The following is a 19,384-nucleotide window of genomic DNA, read 5'->3' on the forward strand; positions in this document are numbered from 1 at the left end:
ATATCAAATGATAAATTTTTGAAAAGCTCTTTATTTTCTCAGGTAGTGCACCTAAGAATCTACAAATCACGCTAATAAGTTTCTGGGCTGGTTAAGTTTTTCTGATTATGATGTTTTCTGAAATTAAGAGTTGTGCTTTATAAACGTTATGAAAAATTGAGTCGAAAGAGTTTGCATTTGGGAAATGGACCTTCTTTAAAAAATGTCATCTTTTATACCTGGTGAAACAAATCTCCATACTTTTGATATTTATTGTATGAAATATCATTGAAATTGGTTTATTAATAAAAAAATTATTGATACGTATGTATGCATATATGTATCTAAACTTTGTATTGTATTTATTAATTTATTTTTCCAGTATGAAAGCTCCTTGAATAAATTATGGATCGATCGCTGTATATGTAATTATGAAAAATTTAAACATTTGATTTTCGAGAATTTTCCAAAACTTGATATTTTCTTATTTTTATAATTAAAAACATACATATATGCATTTGTTATACCACAATGAATTTTATTGTAGCACGCGTTAATTAATAAATATTTATAACGTTTTTCAGGAATTTTCTCTATTTTAATTTATAATAATAATTAAAATTAATACTTTCTTATATGTCATGTCATCGACTTGATACATAAGAAAATATTTTTCATACTATGCATTATTTTTATTAAAGATTCATTTATGACAATCTTAAGAATGTTGTGCAAATATACATTAATGCATGCGTATATTTAGAACGACACGCAACTGTTTATTCTTTCATATGAAAGATATGCTCTATTTCTAATTAGTATATTCTATCAATATATGAACACTATGCAAAATCGATATTTGACAGTGATTCAATAAAATGTACTTCTGATTTTTTTGCATTTTTGAAATACAAAGGATTTCTTAGCATTACATTTAGAAGAAAGAATCTAGGGTACTTGAATTGAATACATGAATTCAATTTTAGCTGCCTACGCCATGACTCATACATTGACACGACAATTATAAGCCAAATTTTAGATGCAAATCAAAATTAACGGTACATAGAAGAATTGAAACCAACGAATTAGAAAATTTTGTGTTAACTGAGTGCGTTCAAAACGCTAGAGCAGTTGTTGTTAAGGCAAAGAAAAAAAATACATAATTACTTTATTAAATGTAATCGCGAATAAACAGTTTCAATTATCGAAAAAGCGGAAAATCTTTTACAAAAATGTGAGTTACTATTAAAATCATGTACCTACTATCTTAAAATTTTCTCAAGTAAATGCTCTTAATAAAAAATTTATAATCTTTTTAACGAACACTGAATAAATAATTATATTTATTTTAAATTAATTCAGTTCTTACTTGCTCTGAATTCAATTTAATTGTATAATTGCTATTTTAATAAGTTTTACGCTTTACATGGTCAAAAAGCGTATAAGCATATCTCGTAATGAAAGCAACAAAAAATAATAATAATGGACATCTCATATACAACTATCTTTGTAGTAATTTAGCAATTTTTGGGTTAGATTATTTTTTGAAATGATAAAAATATTTCACCTACATATAATTTAAAAATATCTATGCCAGTCAATATATATTAGATTAATTACAATCAATAACGCATATTCAGTAAAAGTTTTCATAAATAACTTAATTTGATCCACTTGAATTCATTCTATGATAAAAGTTATTATTTCATAAATTTCTTTCCATATGCGGAAATCGAAATCAGACTCACTTTTTCATTTCTTTCAGTAATTGTTTTTATGCTTTTATATGTTTCAATTGAATTTTAGATCCCTGAAAATTGTTCCTAAAAATCAATCAGATATCTTTTTGTGATAACTGAATCCAGGACTAAGTTTTAAGTTATACTTATTTATATCTATACATATGGATATATAATTTATGTATGTACATGTATAAATTACGGGCGATATTCTTCATATGTTGAAAAAAATCGATAGATAATATACATACATATGTATGTAGGTCAATAAGAAGTCATTTAATTTGACGATCACACAATTAAATCTATCAATAACGTATCGAACAGAAAGTATATGGGAAAAATTTCACATTTTATCAATATGGTCTTGGATGAGTGCATAATATTACTTTCATGTGCAAGTCACAGCATTCAATGACGTGCGAAATGTGTAAAAATCAACGTGCGATTGATACAAATTCAACATGGCACTAACGATGTGAAATATTGTCATTTCGAGTGTTTTAAAAGCGATTTTAGTTTTTTTTTCATGTCAATAAACAGCACGTACCATGATACATAAATATACATATTTTATCCCTCGTCAAGTTACCGTCTGTAACCTACAATCTGCTGGTCCAGTGAAACTGCAGAGCGTGGAATTGAAATAATGAAACGATAGGGGGGACTTAATACACAATCAACCCGCGTATATAACAGCAAGTGTAGCGTTGCATCAGCACAGTCAAGTCCAAGGCTTTAGATCAGTAACAACTGGATCACGTGGTATTTCAAGTGAATCGAAAACTGTAAACAGCAATCATGTACTTGAGGTGTTTCGCATTGGTCTGCTTGGCGACAGCTGCTCTGGCTAGGTCCGCATCCACATCCCAAAATGCTATTCCCAACAACGAAGCGAGGGCTTCTGAAGGATTCGACGTGTCCTCATATATGAGCGACTTCCGATTCTTGTATAAGACTTATCAGGATTGCGCAGCCGCCGACTTGTCTTCTTGCTTGAAGTTGAAACTCGTAACCGCTTTGGACCGTGCCAGCAGGACTTACAAGGATGTGTCCGTCTTCGATGGAATCACTCTGGTCAAGGATGAATCTGCTCCCGTTGATAACACTCCCACTAAAAGCGAAAGCGAATTGGAAGCTTCCCTGCCAAGGAGCCTGAACGAAAAGGAAGACTCTTTGAACGGATTGATCTTGGATAAAATCACCAACTTCTTCTCTACCTACACTCTGCAGGTAAAAATCATATTTCTTTTATTTTTAATAAAATCCCTCTACTTTGATTTATATATGAAGGATTACGTTTTGAGCTAGTTTTTTTTTCTATTATCTTGTTTACGTTTAAATTATGTGCGATTACGACTGCCTAAAAAGCGTGATACAACTTGTTGCTTCTTTTTGGGTTTGCTTCAACACGCTCGTTCAAATCACCAGCGAAAATTTCTAAATTACATCATTATTGCTGTGTGTTTAAATTATGAATGATTATCTCTTATAACTAGAGATCGTTTAAAATTTACAATATTTGAAAATTATAAGCAATAAAATATATTTAATTTTATAGCGAAAATATGGAAAATGCCTAATTTAAAATTGGAGAAAATTAGCCAATTTATTTAAAGATTTCTATCTATACTTAATATTAAAGCATTACTATTATAATTATAGCAAAATGTTTATAAAATCAATTTTCTCTACTTTTCATTTAAATCACATATTTAGTTTGTCTTCTGAATGGCTCATAAATTTCAATCTTATCGATAAGAATTTGTATGACGCTTCTTACATAAATTAATATTAATTAGTTACTGTAATTGCTTGATTTTATGGTGTGACAGATTTCTTTTTTTAAGCGAAATTAAAATGAACGAACTCGGTCATGTTCCAATAACACGAGCTTAAATATTTAAGTCGCTAACGACTTCATGAATAGAGAAATATTAACTGGAGCATTACAAAATAATTATAATCATTATGCTATAATTCATATTAATTAACTATCATTTAACACGCACAATAAAAAACGTAATGAATTACATATATCATAATTAAAGCATTATCAGACAAATCCACACATGTCATAAAATAATTCTTTTTGATAACTATTTATTTCATCAGGTTAAACTTCCATCTGCCGATGATCTCCAACGATCCCTTTCAGAAGAAGGTCGCGGTAAGAGGAAGAAAATGGCACCTTTCATTGTCATGGCCATGATGATCGGAGGAACTTTGATCCCCTTAGCTTTCGGCGCTTTGGCTCTCCTTGCCGGCAAAGCTTTGATCGTCTCAAAGCTCGCCCTCGTACTTGCATCCATCATTGGTTTGAAGAAACTCGTCTCCGGAGGAGGAGGTCACGAGTCCAGCCACGAAGTGGTTGTCTCAGCTGGTCACGGAGGCTCTGGATGGGGTAGAAACTACCAAGAAGCCCAGACCAAAGCATATTCCGCTTACGCTCCAAAGCCTTCCTCGTAAAATTCGTAATCTTTCAACCAAATCATTCCGACCTCTCCAATTAATCGCATCTGGTTAATTTTGTCCATTTATTGAGTGCAATCGACGATATGTATTTATTTGAAACGATTATTTATTGAATATTTACGCTATTTATTTAAATATAGAGAAAAAACCAAAACGAAATTCGTCTTCGAATACTTAAATTATTATCTACAATTAAGTTTTGTACATACATCTACGTTTTATTTTTATTTTATTTTTTTGTTGTGATTATGTTCAATTTATTTATGTGTTCACAAGCGATACCAAATATGGCTAGAAATTTTCTTTAGAAATTTGATAGAAAATTGCTGTGTTATACTTACATATATAGATATATATGTGCATAAATCATAAGTACTTCATTTTTAGTTATTTTTGTTTTTTAATTTTATTTTTTACGAACAATCAGTCATTATTTTATATTTAGATTTTCTTTGTGATGCCAGATTTTTAGTTTATTTATTTTTATGTCTTTAAGTTTAAATAGAACCATTGAGATGATAAAATAATTTAATTCCCTCATTTTTCTTGTATTTCCAAAAACTGAAATAAACTATTAAAAATATACTGCTTTTCAATACCTCATTTTAATTTGCGCAATATGCTATTCAACTCCATGTATAAAAAAAACACCACACGGTAAATCTTACATCGAATTTCCCGTTGAACAGATGCATTTTTATTTTCGAAATTGCAACATCTGTCGCGGTAAAAAAAAGTCTGAGATCTTTATAAAATTTCCCTGCACATATGAGAAAGATATCGTATTGGAATTCAGCTTTCTCGCGGTGTATGTTACGGCCAAGGCCCACGAGATGCGAGCGCTGAAGCGAACTGTGCAAATTTCAACGGCCATGTCGATGGCGCGTGGCAAATGCGTGGCGTTTGTCGTCTGTGAGTTGCGTTTATGGGTAATTGTGCTAACAAGATATGCTCGGTACGTGAGCAAGCGTGTACTAAATGGAGTAGATCAGATGAAACAACGCCTAAGCAGTTTCCTGCTTACCCACATCCAAGAGCCAGATTCCTACGAATCGCCTTCCACCAGAAGATCAACTTATCTGGTTCAAGAGCGAGCCTCGGATACACCCAACAACCAATGCTGATTAATGTCTTCGCATTCCTTTTAAAATTTGTACATCTTATTTACATCAAAACACATTATTTTTAAAATATACCAATCTCAATTTAAAGAGAGCTTAAAAAAGTTATGTATTCTCTCAGGAGGAGTACTCTAATTTGAAATGTAGAAATGGACAATGATTTGACGTGTTTGTACAATTTCAACTCTAGTCAGAAAAAAACTTCCGATCTTGATTTAATATTATAGTATACCAATCTAGACTTAAATGTGAGTATTTATGGGAATAAGAAAGTATTTAATGAGATATCTCTCGTGAAGAGTATGGTATGTATGCACATATGTACATATATAGGTAGGTATATCCCATAATATACAAGACTAGAGTGGAAAAAACAATAATTTAGTTTCTAGACATTATTCTTGATATTGCCATTACATATATGTACAAATGTATTATCAACTCAAAATAAAATAAAATTATATCGCGTGCTTATATTACCATTATTAACCTATACTTCACCTGTATGGAATAACGCCTCGAATACTAACCTTTTTAAGCTCCAAGTAACACAAAATAAATCCCTAAAAATAATTTATAATACATCCATATATACTAACTTGAAAAAACTGCATGCCATATTTAATATTCCGTTTGTTACATACATTACTAACAAAATAACCAGTATATTCTATGACAGAATCACTAATAACCATACTAACACACTTGTGAAGAGTCTCAGTGATTAGTAACTGATTACAACAAAATTTCTATACCCTTCAGGTATATATTTACAGAGATTACCTAAACACAATCTGCTTTAGTTCATCGAATTTAGAGAATCTTTAATTAATATTATGTATTAGATGTATTATGAGCATTTATAAGAATTGTAAATAGGTTTTTGAGCTCTTTTTCCTATTATGCTGTACATTAAAATTAGAATAATATAATACTATGATTACTAACCAAATTAAATTAAAATTGTAAAATAGAAAATGATCAGCAGATCATTAGATATTAAAATAGATATAAGCTGTATTGTGAACATAATTTCGTAATAATAAAAAGCATTTAATAAAAAATGACCACTAACACGAAAACCATGTGAACTTAATAAGAGGTAAGTAAAAATCAAAAAAATACATATGTACGTAGTCTTTTCAACAACGACTTAATAATACAGCCGAAAAATTTAGACAAAAGAATTTGGATCCAAATCATGACATTCATGAATTAAATTTTTAATTGTCTGGTAAGATATGAAACCTGTTTATTGCCAATTCTTAAAGTTAGCACTATGGACTATACGTACATATACCATATTTTAATAAATCTAATTTAGCCACAGTGATAGTTTACATGATAGTATGATAGTTTATAGGAAGAATGATCCGAGGTTCAAATCCTGGAGAATTCGAAAAATTCATTCAATTTTCTTCGTATAGATGGCATGATTTAAACGATATAAAATATCTAATTGATAGTTTCAAGACTATTAGAAAGTCTCTTTACATTGAGGTATAAATATGGACGACGGTAAAACGTTTGTTCTGAATTGTAAAAAAGATGTATGTACATAAAATGCATAAATCAGATTCAGTTTAACATCAAAGCTTTCCAATTCCATATTTTGCTGTACATATTGTATATGTGAAACGTCGAAAATATTATTACGTATGGTATGTAAATAAGTATTCGCATCGAAATTATAAAGAAAGTAAAAAAAAACTGCAATTTTTTGTGTGAATTCTCAAACCACATATTATTTATTTCAGCCCCTACTATACATTTTCCTTTTCATTTGATTTAATAATTAAAAATATTATGTACACACATATAATATATTACACGATTAAACATACAAAGCCATCTCGTGAGAATCGTAAACTGACAACTGTCAATTTTAATTGTGGGAAATGTAATAATTCTCATACTCGATCTAATTTTTAAACCATTTTTATTGAATCAAGATATTGTAAAATTGGAATTGGAAATTCATGATATTACTTTTAATTTATTGTAATATTGTAATTTTTATTTATTATTTCGGCATATAAAATTATGAAGAACTACAAAAATGCCTAAACTTTGAAATCAGTGACTTGGGAGTTTTCGAATTGAAAATACCTGAATTGAGCTCAACACAATATGTATTTAGAGTATTATTCTAAAAAACTCATTTACCATGTTAAATATTATTTCATACCGCAGTCCATATTTTCTGCGAAAGAGTTTTCATACACATATATTATTTATTTAATTTTAATGCAAGACGTTAGAGTGCTGTAAATGCGAGCCAACTATATAGGCGTTTAGTATGTTGTAGGTAAGTAGTATCGTTTATTTTCTAAGAAGAGACATCTTTCGATAACCTTGAAATATTATAATATATAAAATGTGATTTCACATATAAAAAAATCATAAAATTAAAATAATAATAGAAAAATATATTTTATTTATAATATAATATTATGAATATGTTAGGGTTGAATCTGAGTAAGATCCAAAGTCATTTTGTATTTGGTAACAAAAACGACTGATGTTTTCGCTTTTGATTGCTTTTACCTTCACTATTGACACGATCTCTGAATACGTGCAATATCTATGCTATAGGTATATTGCATTTCATATTTTTCACTTTCCTTTAGGATCATATTATACCATACAATACTAAGAAGAAGTTTTTAATAAAATGTATACTTTGTAATGATACATATTTTTATGAATTAGCAGACATTGCTAATGAAAAACTGAAATACATATACATATAAACGTATCTATTTATATTTATTATTTCGTAAAAGTAGAATTTAAGATAAACGACTATATTTTATATACATGTTCATTCCAGCATATGTACAAGATAATCGTCATTTATATTAACTATAATAGGTTTGTATCATTCTAAAGATTGGAGAGAAAGCTCTGAATGATTAAGATCTCTAGTACACGAGTAGAGAATGAGAAATAATATATCGAAGATTTAATTCGAAATATCTATTCGAATTCGATTTATATATTGCAATTCTGAAAATAAAACATTCCTCTTCATATTTTAAACTGTCCAAAATTTTCACGACAGATTTAAATTAAACTTTTATTCGAGTTAAAAATATGAATTTTCATACTTGCACTTAAATTTTCCGGTTGCGTGTGTTTGGATTGATCGCCATTTAATGAAACTCGAAATTATTTTTTTATACCATTATAAATATTGTAGGTTAACCTGAATCAACATTTTTGAGTAAAGTAAGAGTTGGTCAACATTCAAAAAGTAATTGCTTCTTAACGGGATATTTGCATAAATGATTCGTGTACACGAATTATGAGGAGGAAAATCAGGAAAATGCTCAAATATCTTCGCGCAATATCTAACAACACCCAATACTTGTATATATGATACATAAATATTACCTATAAATGTGTTTTTGTGTACTAAAAGATCCGTTAAAAGATGTGAAATTCGATTCCAATTACACATGACGGTGGCAAAATATAATTTAGCATAGTTATTCTCGAAACGAGTAGCTGTTTGTAAACGGATACATTTCATTTTCACATTTCCATCGGATATATGTATGTACATATAAACTCATCTCAAAAATTTTATTGCATGTCTTATTAATGAAATATATTGACATAATTTTATTTTTAAAGTGGCATACTTCATTTCAAGCACTTCCTCTTCACTTTTTCTCGTCTGTCATATTGAGCTAATTAACACACACTTCTTATTATTAACATATAATATATACTTCTTCCATAGATTTGTTTTAATAATTAAATAATGTTTAAATTAAACGTAGTTAGATAGTTTAGTCAAAATATTTTGGAATGATTTTAATAACAATCAAATCTTATAAAGATGTTAGAAATTTTCAAATAACTTTTTTGTAATAACTATGATTGAACTTGAACTTGTTGTTTAGCTATGTTGCAATTACATTATAAAATGTATGTCGATGATTATGTCATTATAACTGACGCTAGGAAAAGAATGTACTGGTCTTGAACTCTTGATAAATTGTAATTGTGCAATGCAATGATTTTGATGTGAAATAATACATAAGGAATTGGGTTGACTGTAGTTGTGCGTGACAAAGTAAGTTGATTGATTATTAAATTTGCAATACACATGTATTATTTTTAATTGATCGTACAAAGACGGTTGTAAATATGAAGTCAAACAGATTGACAACTGTATAACAAATCGTAACATAAAAACAAAGAAACAAATTGATTGAATAATACGAGTATTTCCATTTACACTGTGATTCGCTGAAGTACATGTACATATGTACTTACATACATAAATAAAAACAACGTTCATGCTTGTTTGTATTCAATTATTTTTTTTATTTTTATTATACGTCTTATTTTAAGGCATATAATATGTAGTGTATAGACATACAATTACAGTGGATAAGTGTCTATTATTACATACATACGCATGTGCTTTTAGAAAATTTCTTTTTTTATACCTACCACATATGTATGTACGTATCAGAGTAATCTCTATTTTGATGTTAGTAAGTATGTATATATATTATATGTCAATATGTATGTATGCTTTTTCATTCGTAATTTTTACAGATTTATATCTCATAAAATGAAAAATTATATTTCTATCAAAATTATTTTTGGATTTTGAAAAAATATCGACATAATATTGAATGAAGTTTCCATAAAATTATACAATGCCAACAACTTATTTATGTTAATCATTTGTACGTGTAATATAATATTATCAAAGAGGAGAAAAACTGTAAATGTTGGCATCGTTTTAAGCACATGTCTGATTGTATAGAAAGCTTGCATTATTTGTTTGTACACATCCTCTATAATACTGCATTCCCAGACTTAATTAATTATAAATAATATTACGCATTCACCATAAGCTTTCATTTTGATTACTTTTCTTTACATTTTCCGCGCTTTACATTACGATTTTTTTTAATAATGTTTAATGCTAATTTTATTACTAATAGAGTCGTAAAACTGATTTCTAAATTGGACAGAAATAATAAATCAAATGTTAAAACGGATTTTTTTATTTCAAAAAAGAAGTCGTTACTTTCAGCTTCAATTTTTCACAAGAGACAGTTCTCGAGTAGTACCTACATATGTACATACATACATAGTTTTTTATTCAATCAAAGTTGTAATATTTTCAGTTACTATTATTTTCTTTTAATTTTTTAATTTTTCCTCAAAAAATCCTAATTTAGTTAAAAATTTTACATTTTATTCATTAAAGTACAAAATTAACTTTTAAAGAAATGTAATCTTTTGATACATATTTAGAACTGAATACGACCAATTTGAGACAGTACTCGTTTATTTATGTCATAAGCAATTGTTTTACACAATTAAGCTATAGAATACTCAATTCCATAAAATTATTAATTCCTCTTTATTGTACATATGGAGAAAAAACATTATCTTAATCATTTAAATAGGCTAAGCAAGTAAGTCTCGAATTAAAATAAAAGATTTAAGGTATGCGTAAACGATAGACGCTTCCTGCATACATGTTTGATCACAACTGGCCAAATCTGGGTGAGTAAGGTCTTTGAGGTGACCTTGAGTCGGTCAAAGTACCGTAAGGTTATCAATATAATTTGAAAAATTTACGTATCTAAGAATTTAAATATTCTCATATTCACCTGCCTACAAATTTTGTATGCCTATTCATATATGTATGTATGTACATACATACCATTCATATGTATACATATTCTCTCCCCAATACGCAGTCCGTAGTCTGGAAGTGGAATATACATACATATAACTACGAAATGTCTGTAATAAGATATGCATGTACATATGTTTGTTTATGTATGTCACTTTATGTATGGCAATGAGCTTTTCATAATATGATTTATAATAGTATATGTACATATACATATATGTATACATAGCATAGTACCTACTTTAAAGTCCCTGAAGATTATCATATTTTAGTGCTAGAAATGCCTATGTCATTGAATGTAAATCAAATGAGATATACATACATATGTATGCATGACAGGTACATGATTTATGTTCATATAATAATTCGACACATTTTTCATCGTGTGACAATATGTGAAAAAATATGGCGATATGACAGGCAATTATTATATTAAATAAAGTTCAGATACTACAAAGTCTGTTTTGATCTTACTAGCTATATGTATTTATACTATGTAACGTATCAAACTGGAAAATTATTTATTTTATTTAAGAATACTTGGGAAAAGCGGTATAGCCAATGGACCCAAGGGGTTTGTGAATACATAAAGTTATACAAAAATAGAAATTAAAAACAAAAAGAAAACCGAAAAGAAAAAAAATAACTCAATGGAGGAAAATAAAATAAAGCAATTGTATTTAAAATTGTATTATAAATTTTACGCAAGAAAAACTGCACACAACTACCTACTTAATTTTATTTTTTGTATTATTCATTTAAGAACAATGAGAAATTATATACAGATCTTTTTAGCTTTTTAACGAAAAAAGTATGCATTTAAAATGATATTATAATTTACTTTATATGTAATTTAAATACTGTTAATTGTTTGGTTTTATGCCATTTGAGATAACCATCACATTTTCACAAATATATTTATAAAAATAAACGGCTTTTTACAAACAAAATATTAGCTACATAATTATTGCAGATTATTACACTCTATTATTACTCCAAAATTCATTCGTTTGTTTTTAAATGTGAATCAAACGATGATCAAAATAAGACTTAAGTTGAATCCGGAAACGTACGTATGGTAAAATCATTAATATCATTCGTTGATAATTTGTAAAATTCCCAATCATATTGATCTATCCACATGTATCAGAATACCAACATTAGAACTGTATTAGATGATTTTCTAGTTGAAATTCTGTGCTGAAAAGGACTATTGAGCTTTGAGAAGAGAACCACCACATTCAGGCTATTAAGAAATCGGGCACTTTCATTAATAGTAGGTGTGAAGGTATAATACATTAATAATCGCGATTTATGCACATAAACACGTGCACTCACGCACATGTTTGCCCCGTTCAAATGGTGCTTAATGTGTTTTAGCGTTTAGTCAAACAAACTAGAAACTTCGACTCGAATTACCATTTGCATTGGCGATGCTTTGGACTGAATACCTGATGTTGCGATGATCCATCAATTGGCCGCATCACTCAGCACACATTGTTGAACCGAGATCCAATCTGGTTCCATTCGTACAAAAAGTAAACCGCTTTGTCGTTGCCCAGTCTACATAGATTGTTTGGACGACTCGCTTCAGAGATAGATAAACCTCAAATATACAAATCGACCCGGAAAATTGGATTGAGTCATGAATTTCGATGTATGATTTATATGTATGATTCATGCAAATCGGAAAATGGGTCAAATCTTTGCACATTGATGAATTTGTACTAATGTGATCGTGTTGATTATTTTCAAGCTGCTGTTGCAGTGCTTTTTTTTCATATTGTGCGCAGTTTGCGATTAGAAACGACTTTGATGTGGATTATCACGTAGAAGCTCTCAATTGATCGAATAGAAAACTAGAGCCTTATATATCCATTATGAGGAGCAAATATGGTGAATATTTAGGGGCGTATTAAGCAAATGTCGGCTTCAGCATGAATCACAAGCGCGCATCACTTTTCCTTGTGGAATTTGGGTGTTCGACTAACGAAACGACAAGTGTTCATCCTTGTATTCCTACAACAAAGGAAAACCGGTATACGTCAGTGGCGCACGAAAATCGAGAGAATTTAATGTAGGCTGATGACGACAATGGCATCCGGATGAAAAACCCCCAGTGGCATTTAACGGAATTATATTAAACGTCAAGATTAAAAAAAATCTTTTTTTTCATAAGACCGACAGTGAAATTGATGCTGACATGATGCATAAAATGAAAATTTTCTGGTTTTTTTTTTATTTTATAATATTTTAATACATATTCAGAAATCTCATGCAAATGTGTAACCTCTTAATTTTGAAACAAAAAACTCTGAATCAAATCAGCACGAATATAAGAATATCTAATAAAGCCAACGCACGACTTTCTCCGCGTTTAATATTTTTTTAATCGATTCATTTCGAAAAACTGTACTCTAGTGAATACGAAAAACGACAAGGATATACTATAGTTCTAAATTGAATAATTTTAATTTTAAAAATTGTAATATACGCATAAAAATGATCAATTTCCGATGTGCCAAATACAATCAACGAAAACATGAAACGGACTCAATGAATTGGTACTAAAAATGATGCAAGAATGAACTGTTATTTCCGGAAGGTTTGAATACCAAAAACTTACAGTTAAAATCATATATGAATTTTTAGATTTTGACTAATAAAATGAGACACAGTTAATTATCCACAGCTCAATAAATTTCGTTAGTGGGCATTGAAAATTTGCGTCAATTTGAATTTCCGTTTCACTAACACGGAGACAACTTTTCCAAAACCGTTATTTTCACTAATTTTATTGGTCGTGTTTTATCGTATAGGCGTCAAAAATGCATTTTTAACCGGGCTAATACAAAGTGTGACACCTGTGGGAGTTTGACTACATAAAAGTTGTGTTTAGGTCAACAAAAGTTGCACCGCGTACTTTACCAATATGTTACACCGAATTATTTTGACTTTTTTATTCTCCGAACTGACAAAACAATACGAACGTACTCTTTACATTTAATTAGTCGGGACGGAAGTTTCACTTTGTTTTATTTTCTTTATGAAAAGATGATCTTTTAGAGTGTAACTAAATGCGTTTGATATGAAAGCTCAGATTGAATCCGAAATATTTAAATGTATTGTTTCCGTGTCAAATTCCGCTCTTTTATCTATTTTTTTATCTTCTTCTTCAAGGCACAACTTTCTATTCAACCTGAAGACGAACACACGGATCTACCGGTCCAAGGTCATCATGATTATCCACAAATACACGTGCACAATAGTAACGGACACACCAACACCCACTCGGATGACCCTAACATGTTGCTTTTTAGCGTATTCCAGTTCAACGGAAAATTTCACAACTATTGTCATTTCATTGGCACGACAATTAAAAAAATAAAATAGCAATACAAAAATAAAAGCTTTCTGCCTTATGAAAAATGAGATAATTGAGATTTGCTCAAAATTGTGAATAGCTTCTTGAAAAAGCGTTCATAATCAACGCGCAAACTTTCGTACGCAATTTTTGCGCGTGCGATGATTTTAAAATATTAAAATTTATTCAATACACACAAATCTATTATGAATATTTTTCACATTTCACACGCTCGTTTTCCGCTTTTTTGCAAATTTTACTTATTAAATTACTATTTTACGTCATTATTATGACATATTAAGCAGTAATTGACATTCGGCGGACGGTCGTGACTTTGTAATGCGAACATTATATAATATGTTAAATTATTTCTAACGATGTAAATTCACTATCAATATGTATATTTACTTTTCCATCTCTATTTTACTTTCGACTTCATTTTATTTCGGCAATGCTAATGATCATTGATCAAGCGCCTTGTTTTTTCTATCGAAAAAAAATGATCATCGGTCAATTTTTCGATGCGTTCGAATATGCAAGAATAATCTGATAACTGTTTTTTAGTCGAAATTCGGTAAGATTTTTGGTACAAAAATTGAAATTCGGTTAAAGATTTGCGATAATCGAAACAATTAGGACTTGTTTGTGATTGAGGACGATTCTGTGATATTGTATGGTTATAGCAGGTGGTCTCTGTCGTCCAAGCCAATACAATGACTCCTGTCTGTGGGTAACTAAGAACGAGAAACACCACACGGGCCAAACGTCACGTGTCCCCCCCTGTGCCGGCCGCATGTGGACCCCATAAAACCCCGTACAAGCCTCATCATCACCACAGTCGGCTCAAATTCGTCTGACGCGACACAGACTCCTTAGGAGACAAAACAGGCTCTATAGAATCCTTAGGCATCAACATGAGGTGTTTGGGACTAGTTTTGGTGGTGGCTACGGCCGTGGCTGCGATGCCAGCAGCTGATAACTCCGGTGACGGAGTCATGGCGTCAGCACTCAACTTCGTCAAGGAGTGTGGCGAAAGTGATCTCTCCCTATGCGTCAAGGTCAGTGTCTTATAAACGAAAATCTTTCTCTAAGTGCACTTATGTATTGAACAGTGCCTTAGGTCGTGTCTTCCCACTTCCACTCAAGCGTACGTGATATATCGCGGGTCAAAATCCAACAAGATAAATTTCTGACTAAATTAAAATCAAATTTAAATTCATCAAATGAAAAGTAGAAAATTTCTCTGAACTTTGAACACAACCTCAATCAATCAATGAAACCAATACATATAAATATATAAACTTTCTTTCATGAATTCGATTCATTCATTCAAAATTTGGTTAGAATTGTAATATAAATAGAATATATAATATAAACTCAGTTTTAATTTAGATTTTTGATAGAATTCTACATATATTGTAGCTTAAATTGTAGTATATATAAATTCTATATTATAAAAATCTCATTATATTCAAATCGATTCCTTAAAGATTGTATCATAATTTTTGATGATTTTATTTTTATGTCTACAGGAGCGTGCTCTTCGCTTCGTAGATGGCCTCAACGGTGATTACGAAGTATCCGAAGGCATTTCCTTGGTCCAATCTGGAGAAACCTCAAGACAACAAGGAGCAAGAGCATTGAAAGATGAACCCCTCTCCGTGGAACCAGCCGTCAGGGAAAATCAAATCGAAGGACTTTTGGTCGACCGAGTTGCCCGATTCTTAGAAGGACACACCCTTCAATTCAAAGTACCGAAAGACTCCATCGATGAAATGAAACGATCCATGGAAGAAGGTATAAATACACATACTATTATTTCATTCATTAAATTAACGTTGAAGTAAAGAAAAAATAATAATAAATGAAATTGTTATTGTTTTACGCGATCGACGCACTTGACAAGTAACGGAAACTATTGCGCAATGTGTTCATATTGAAATGTCATAACGCTCAGTAACTTTTCTCCGTTTTGCCTTCACTTTCGTACTTAAATCGTTCTTTTTTCGTAGTAATCACTGTTCCATTACGTTGAGTATAAAAAAGCACATTCACTACGTGCGGGTCGATTATTATGTCTTTGTCCGGCGGTCAATGTCACTATCACGAGAGCAATACAGAGAAAAAATATAAATTTTCATTAAAAATTCGTAAGAAATCGTAAAATTACAATTAAAAATATATTTCCATTATCAAAATCGAAAATCAAAAATCAAAACATCTCACCGTTAAATTTCCGTGTTCATTCATTTTAACTACGCATTGATACTGCATTAATTACTTTTATAGAACAATTAAGTACTTTTCCGGTGGTATGAGTTTCTACTTCCAGAATTTCTCAAAGGGTCATCGCCCTTGTAATACTAGGTCAATGTAACTTCACCATAATAACCTACATAACACGAACTTAATCGACGTACAACTATTCATTTTAAAGAGATTTTACTCCGGACGTGAAAATCCTCTTTATCACATTAATACAATTAGAAAATGCCGCATGGCTGACTTTCCAAACAACTTTTTTCAAGTCATCCATCATTCCCGGTTGAAAAGAATAAAGCTAACTACCAGTTGCTGACCGTCACAGAGAGTATCATTCACAACCATAATAAGATCGTAGCATATTACAATGTTCGAAAAGGCAATCACACCCGTTTATATCGTCAATCTAAAGATTATAGGCGAGGTGTCAGTTTCAAACTATATAAAATAAAGCGAAAAATTATTTTTATTTATGGCAATAGCACCGCTCCGACTGGTTTGGTGGCTGGAAAGTTTGTGAGAATGTCGATATAAATTCAGTACAAAAACCAGTCACAACGTGACCCGAAAAAAACTTTACCCACGCAAGGTAATGACGGCCCCAAATCGTAAGGTCATTACAACTTTCTCTCGAAGCGGAATCAAAAAAAAAAAAAGAAACAGGCGTCTATTCTGTGATACGTCGATATCAATATGTTTATTACCGCACGTTTATCGACCCGTGGTGATAATTAAAGCACGAGGTGCTCAATTTGGAAAGTCTGACTTGTTTTGTCGGTGGGGCAGTAGTCATCTACAGAACTAGCTCTCTCGTGTTCCGGGCCCCAACTGGGTCAAGGGAAAGTGCTCAACATCTCGGTGTTTCTTCTCCCTGACTATCGATGAGCACATATGGCAACTGAGGTGCCGGTTTTGTGGTAACTTTCGAGGATAATTTATGCCCAACGCAACGCCGGCCGACAATTCATTGGCATTTTTAAGGCCATTCAACTGTCGAGACACGGTCAAGATCAAAACCACCATTGAATCTTAATAGAATTCCGACAATAACTGTACAAACGTACGCGCGCCTTTACACACTTAAACAATTAAGATCGAAATTATTAAAACACATCAAATTGATTCATACATTCGGATGAAAAAAAATTTACTCGTCTCGTCGAAGTTTGTCTTCTAACGGATATACGATCGATCTAAAAAATATGCAAATCAAACCGACAACTTGAAATAAATACAATTATAAAGTGGGTCTTATAAAGTAGGGCGAACGGTTTATGATACTGTATCAGCAATTTCGTTAACTGTTGTTTTTTTTTTCAAAGATTTGTGCAAATTAAGATTGATTTGAAATCGAAATTTCTAATGAATCGAATGGTTTCAGGTCGCAAGAAGAAGAAGAAGATGCTCTTGCCCCTCCTTTTATTGTTGAAGTTGAAGGCTGCTGCTCTTATCCCATTGGTCCTTGGATTCCTCGCTCTGGTCGCCTTCAAGGCTTTGATCGTCGGCAAGTTGGCTCTCCTCATCTCTGGTATCATCGGAGTGAAGAAATTGTTGGGCTCCAAGAATGAAGGTGGTAGCTACGAAGTCGTGGCTCATCCTCACTACTCAGAGGAACACCACGGAGGTGGTGGTGGTGGTGGTGGTGGACACGGATGGGGTCGTTCCGCTCAGGAGTTGGCCTACAGCGCGTACAAACCAGAATAAGCAACCCCCCCCGACGACATTTCAATTCGAAATAAAACCATCGAGTATATCTAGTTCTTACCATAAACCGTCCGAATAGATATTTAAGAAACAGTCTCTATCTCTAACATATCCGCCAAATTATTTTTGTCGACTAGATAATATAATATTTTAATACATTAGCAAAGGATCCGTCCATAGAGAAAAAAGCATGATTAGGTGGATATGCATGGGGTCTACATTCGAGTGTTATTTATTAATTGCAATTTATTTTTAGTAATTTATTGAATTTGTTTTTTATTAATAAATATTATATTTAAATATAATAATAATGTAAACGTTTTTTTACGTAAATTTTCGATTTTTATTTAAAAAAATATATTTATTCACTTCATTCGTAGTATTGTACGAGATTTGGATGCACCAGAAAGATTTATTTTCGTATTATTTTACTTTCATTTTGAAAGACATTTTATCTTAAATGACTCGACTGATTTATTTTATTTTCTTTTTATTTTTATTTTTATTTTCTATTAAATACATGACTTTTTCTTCTTTAACGCAAAGATTTATGTAAATACTTAATTCTTTTGCTTTTATTCAGTATTATAATTCAATAGAAGCTATTGTATATCGCAAAACAGTATTGACGAAACAAATCATAGAAAATATGCTTCTTAATTGAGTTATTTACTATGAATTATGTTTTGTATATTTTTTTCATTTTTTTTTATTTTGTGATAAGATTATTTTAATGTGCCTACATGTTTACCTGTGTGAATTTTATTTGATTTTTTTTTAGTTTCCTGTTACATTTACCAAATATTATTTGTGTGTACATAATATTTAAGTTTTAGTTTTTTTATTAGTTTATTTTAGTTTTTTTTTTGTTTTTTTTATGTTATAATTTCTCATTTGAGACAGACAAATTCTATTTTCACAATACAATGTACGATTATTTTTTTGTAATTTAAACCTTTTATGACGATACATACGATTGAAAGAATATAAAACTTATAAATGATTTCCTGCATTTTATTTTTTGATCTTTATTATCTTTTACACACATACAATCACAAAAAAACTA

General features: G+C 30.7%; 2 protein-coding genes across 2 annotated transcripts; both read left to right on the top strand.

Annotated features, from left to right (window-relative positions):
- The first annotated feature begins 2,519 nt into the window (after positions 1-2,519).
- On the top strand, positions 2,520-4,187 carry Osi8 (Osiris 8). Its single transcript, XM_077431572.1, has 2 exons — positions 2,520-2,951; positions 3,834-4,187. The coding sequence occupies exons 1-2, from the start codon at positions 2,520-2,522 to the stop codon at positions 4,185-4,187; spliced, it is 786 nt and encodes a 261-aa protein (XP_077287698.1).
- Positions 4,188-15,266: 11,079 nt separating this feature from the next.
- LOC143912292 (uncharacterized) lies at positions 15,267-18,318 on the top strand. Its single transcript, XM_077431574.1, has 3 exons — positions 15,267-15,410; positions 15,885-16,149; positions 17,996-18,318. Exons 1-3 carry the CDS (start codon positions 15,267-15,269, stop codon positions 18,316-18,318), a joined length of 732 nt encoding a protein of 243 aa, XP_077287700.1.
- Positions 18,319-19,384: the final 1,066 nt, after the last annotated feature.

The sequence above is a fragment of the Arctopsyche grandis genome, chromosome 5, assembly GCF_051622035.1.
Source record: "Arctopsyche grandis isolate Sample6627 chromosome 5, ASM5162203v2, whole genome shotgun sequence".
Lineage (NCBI taxonomy): Eukaryota > Metazoa > Arthropoda > Insecta > Trichoptera > Hydropsychidae > Arctopsyche > Arctopsyche grandis.

What these genes read in the sequence shown, in the direction of transcription:
- Osi8 (XM_077431572.1), top strand. Translation starts at nt 2,520, where the DNA reads ATGTACTTGAGGTGTTTCGCATTGGTCTGCTTGGCGACAGCTGCTCTG. An exon ending in TCTCTACCTACACTCTGCAG is followed by an intron (nt 2,952 to 3,833) that starts GTAAAAATCATA and finishes TTATTTCATCAG; the next exon opens with GTTAAACTTCCATCTGCCGA.
- LOC143912292 (XM_077431574.1), top strand. Translation starts at nt 15,267, where the DNA reads ATGAGGTGTTTGGGACTAGTTTTGGTGGTGGCTACGGCCGTGGCTGCG. An exon ending in ATCTCTCCCTATGCGTCAAG is followed by an intron (nt 15,411 to 15,884) that starts GTCAGTGTCTTA and finishes TTATGTCTACAG; the next exon opens with GAGCGTGCTCTTCGCTTCGT. An exon ending in GAAACGATCCATGGAAGAAG is followed by an intron (nt 16,150 to 17,995) that starts GTATAAATACAC and finishes GAATGGTTTCAG; the next exon opens with GTCGCAAGAAGAAGAAGAAG.